This window comes from Arachis ipaensis, chromosome B04 (assembly GCF_000816755.2).
Source record: "Arachis ipaensis cultivar K30076 chromosome B04, Araip1.1, whole genome shotgun sequence".
NCBI classification, from domain to species: domain Eukaryota; kingdom Viridiplantae; phylum Streptophyta; class Magnoliopsida; order Fabales; family Fabaceae; genus Arachis; species Arachis ipaensis.
The window spans coordinates 114356147-114359998 of NC_029788.2; the positions used below are offsets into that span (position 1 = coordinate 114356147).

General features: G+C 35.4%; 1 protein-coding gene and 1 long non-coding RNA gene across 2 annotated transcripts in view; one reads left to right on the forward strand and one right to left on the reverse strand.

The window, feature by feature from the left end:
- Window positions 1-3852, reverse strand: part of LOC110271214 — a 32610-nt gene that overhangs the window by 25935 nt on the left and 2823 nt on the right. The window contains exon 3 of the long non-coding RNA XR_002361676.1: window positions 972-984. This is a non-coding gene — a long non-coding RNA (uncharacterized LOC110271214). The remainder of the gene's footprint in view (window positions 1-971; window positions 985-3852) is intronic.
- On the forward strand, window positions 19-3027 carry LOC107639773 (4-hydroxy-tetrahydrodipicolinate synthase, chloroplastic). Its single transcript, XM_016343376.2, has 3 exons — window positions 19-314; window positions 1318-1398; window positions 1924-3027. Exons 1-3 carry the CDS (start codon window positions 49-51, stop codon window positions 2849-2851), a joined length of 1275 nt encoding a protein of 424 aa, XP_016198862.1. The 5' UTR covers window positions 19-48; the 3' UTR covers window positions 2852-3027.

Genomic DNA, 3852 nt, shown 5'->3' on the forward strand with positions numbered 1-3852 from the left:
AGAACTGGCATGATCGCATGAAGGCTGTTATTACTTATTAGGTTATCTATGGGTTCGGTTTGGATGACTGCGTCTGAGAACTCTCTAACTTTATTAAACAAACACGGAAAGTGGAAAGCAGGAAATTGTCTTTGCAACTACTGCCATTTCTTCCACTTTCATCAACATTTATTTCACTCACACGCTTCAAACGACGTCGTTTTGCTTAACATTCTCATGGCCCTCTTGAAGACCTCCACCACTCTCTCCTTCAGAGCAACCGCTTTTCCGCTTTTACCATCCGATGTCACCCATGGCCATACCACCAACACCAGGTTCCATTTTATCTTTCTTAGTTTATCGGTATAACTTCCATATTATTATTGATTTTGTCATTATTATTCCGTCGAATTATGCTCTTTTTTTTTTTTTTGTATCTTGACTTGATGTTTGTTTCTCGAGGTTTCTTTTGTTTTTTTCCTGCGTGTTCTTTTTTAGAAATTTGGTTGGGAAATCATAAATTAGAAACACGAATTCTATGGTCAATGATGTATTATAATTGTATTTTATTTTTTCATGTCTTAAGTACTTATTTTGATTAAATGCATGCATGGATTATAGCTTATATCATTGCTTCGTGAGGTTGTTCATCGCTCCATTTTAGTTAGTTCTTATAATACATGATGAATAAACTGTAGGTGTGGTTTTGTGGGTTTGTTCATTGTCATCTTGGCCTTGGTCAACATTGTTTTTTCTTTTAATTTGGAAATACCATTCTGTATGATTTATAGCATAATAATGATAAAAGTATAAAACAAAGCCAGCCCGGTACACAAGCATCTCGAGTTAACGCAGGGTCCAAGAAAGGGAGACGCCCAACTGATAATCACATCAGTGGCTGTTTCCATGGCTTGAACCCATGACCTTGAGATAACTCATAAACTCAACCGGTGCTCCAAGACTCCCCTTCTTATAGCATAATAATAAGATACTAATTAATTGAGACTTGCTTGGTCTTCCCTGTAATATGTGGATTTTGAGTTTTGACCAAAAACATTGCTGAACAGTTCTGAGTTCTAACTCTAGTTATCTATATCTATTTTTCCAAGTTCTTCATGGACAAGACTGCTTTTTTCTTGATATAAGGAAAAGAAGTAAACTAATCTTGATGGAATTGATGAGGTGTATCCGTTACTCTATTTTGAGCTGAATATATACACTTTTACAATTTTGGTTTGAGAAGGGTGAATTGGTGCCAATTGAACGGTGGAAAGATTCCAGCATTTTGTCGTTAATCCTTTTCTTTTAAACACTAAAATGTTTGTCTATATGAACCAGGAAGTTGCATTGGAAGCCTACTCAAGCTGCTTTGACATCCAGTTTCCACCTTCCAATGCGTAGCTTTGAGGCTAAGAACAGGTGGGTTTTTATAACGAATGTCATGCACCAAATCATGTTTTCATTTTCCTAGATGATCTTTTCTATTGTATTTGCATTCTTTAGGTGGGAACTATAGAATGTATACATTTACTGAGTTTGATTCTCGGAGGACAAAAGTTGATTTTCTATTCTGCTTTGTGATGCAGTGTTCTCTCACCTGCTTGCAGTTTGAACTTGGTTTGCATATGTTTTTTCCTTTATTATTATTCGCTTCAAGATATAGTTTACTAGGATTATGTCTTTGATCTGCACAGCAGTTTTATACTGATTTAAGAAACAAGCTATACGTTCACTTTTTAAACTTGAACTAAATTGCTGACATGTTTTTCCCACTACATGAATTCCTGTTTGTATGGCTAGTTTAGTTGATAGTTTCAGACATGTTAGCCAACTTTTGCAAATTCTTTTCTAAAAATTTCGTCTTAAGAATCTTTACAAGCATAGCTTCATAGATGCTTTTACATGGTGTGAAGTATTGTATGCATTGTATATTTGTATTTATAGGACTTCCACAGATGACGTAAAGCGTCTGAGATTGATAACTGCCATTAAGACACCATACCTACCCGATGGTCGCTTTGATCTTGAAGCATATGATACCTTAGTAAATTTGCAGATTGAAAATGGAGTTGAAGGTGTTATTGTTGGTGGCACAACTGGAGAAGGCCAATTAATGAGCTGGGACGAACACATAATGCTTATTGGGCACACAGTCAACTGTTTCGGAGTGAAAATCAAGGTTATAGGAAACACCGGAAGCAACTCCACAAGGGAAGCAATCCATGCCACAGAGCAGGGTTTTGCTGTTGGGATGCACGCTGCCCTTCACATAAACCCTTACTACGGCAAAACCTCCTTGAATGGTTTGATTTCTCACTTCAATACCGTGCTTCCCATGGGGCCTACCATCATATACAATGTGCCTTCAAGGACCAGTCAAGACATTCCTCCACAGGTGATTCAAACCTTAGCACAGAGTGCGAGTTTAGCCGGTGTCAAGGAATGTATGGGAAATGACAGGATCAAACAATATACAGATAATGGTATTGTTGTGTGGAGCGGGAATGATGACCAATGCCATGATGCTAGATGGGGTTACGGGGCGACAGGAGTGATATCTGTCGCAAGCAACCTGGTTCCCGGTTTAATGCGAGAACTCATAATTGGTGGTGAGAATCCGGCGCTGAATTCTAAGCTCATGCCTCTTGTTGAATGGCTTTTTTGCGAGCCAAACCCCATCGGTTTGAACACAGCTCTTGCTCAACTCGGAGTTGCTCGGCCGGTTTTCAGGCTACCATATGTACCTCTCCCTTTGAAGAAGCGGATGGAATTTGTCAATTTGGTGAAGGGAATCGGTCGAGAGCACTTTATTGGAGACAAAGATGTTCAGGTTCTTGATGATAATGACTTTATCTTAATTGGTCGTCATTAACTTAGTTTTTTCCACTTTATAGAATTAGTTTTATGACTTTTATCAGTGTATCCTACTATCTTGTTTAGGTGTTTGCCAATCTTAGAAGAACTAGATGATTATGTATATATTATGGAAACTGATAAATCTTCCAAGTCCTAATTTCTAGATATAAAAAATCTTGAATGTTTTAATATTTACAGTGTGTTAAACACCTTTACTTTCTTTTCTAATATTTTCTTTGTCATGTTCTATTAGGAAGATTTTTTGGAGTATGGGTTAGAAAGATGCATCAATACTTATAATGGGTGAACCTTACCAAATCTTTCCAAAACCATTATTGTTGTAAATCTAAATCTATGGTTTTGGTTGGCTTGTATTTTTTGAAATGAAAGCGTAAGAAGATTCCAAGTATAATTAAGCAAAAATGTTTGGCAAATAAGAAAATCAGTTCAGAGTAGTTCCGAATTTTCCTATATGTTGCTACTCTTCCTAGAAACAACACTGTTAGCCTATAGTATTAACTATTAAGCACGTTTTTTTTAAGTTCTTATAGACATAGGTGGTTGTGACGGTTATTGTTAGTTTTGCTTTGCTGAGTTGTGTTAGTACGTTAGTGTATGTATATATTTGTACAACCATGTTAGGTATACACTAGATCAGTCACTAGTATACAATACATATTTAAATACAAAATATACATTGAAAATGAGTTAAATAACATATGTATTTATACACAAATATATAATGGCTGTTGATTTAGTATATAAATAGTATTTTTGATATTCGTATGATTGTTCTCTTGTATAATCATCACAACTCTCACAAGAGTCAATACAACTACAAACTCAGTTTTCATTTCTCAATAATCTGCTTTTCTCTTGCTTCTATTCTTACAACAATCATGTTAGGTGTATATTAAAATCAGCCACTAAAATTAACTATTTGTATGAAATACATATTGGATTACAAATACATATTAAAAATAAATTAAAAAATATATATTTATACAGAAATATATT

Excerpts from the sequence above, each read along its gene's own strand:
- LOC107639773 (XM_016343376.2), top strand. The coding sequence starts at position 49 with ATGGGTTCGGTTTGGATGACTGCGTCTGAGAACTCTCTAACTTTATTA. Across the intron at positions 315-1,317 it reads GGCCATACCACCAACACCAG|GAAGTTGCATTGGAAGCCTA; the intron begins GTTCCATTTTAT and ends TATATGAACCAG. Across the intron at positions 1,399-1,923 it reads AGCTTTGAGGCTAAGAACAG|GACTTCCACAGATGACGTAA; the intron begins GTGGGTTTTTAT and ends TTGTATTTATAG.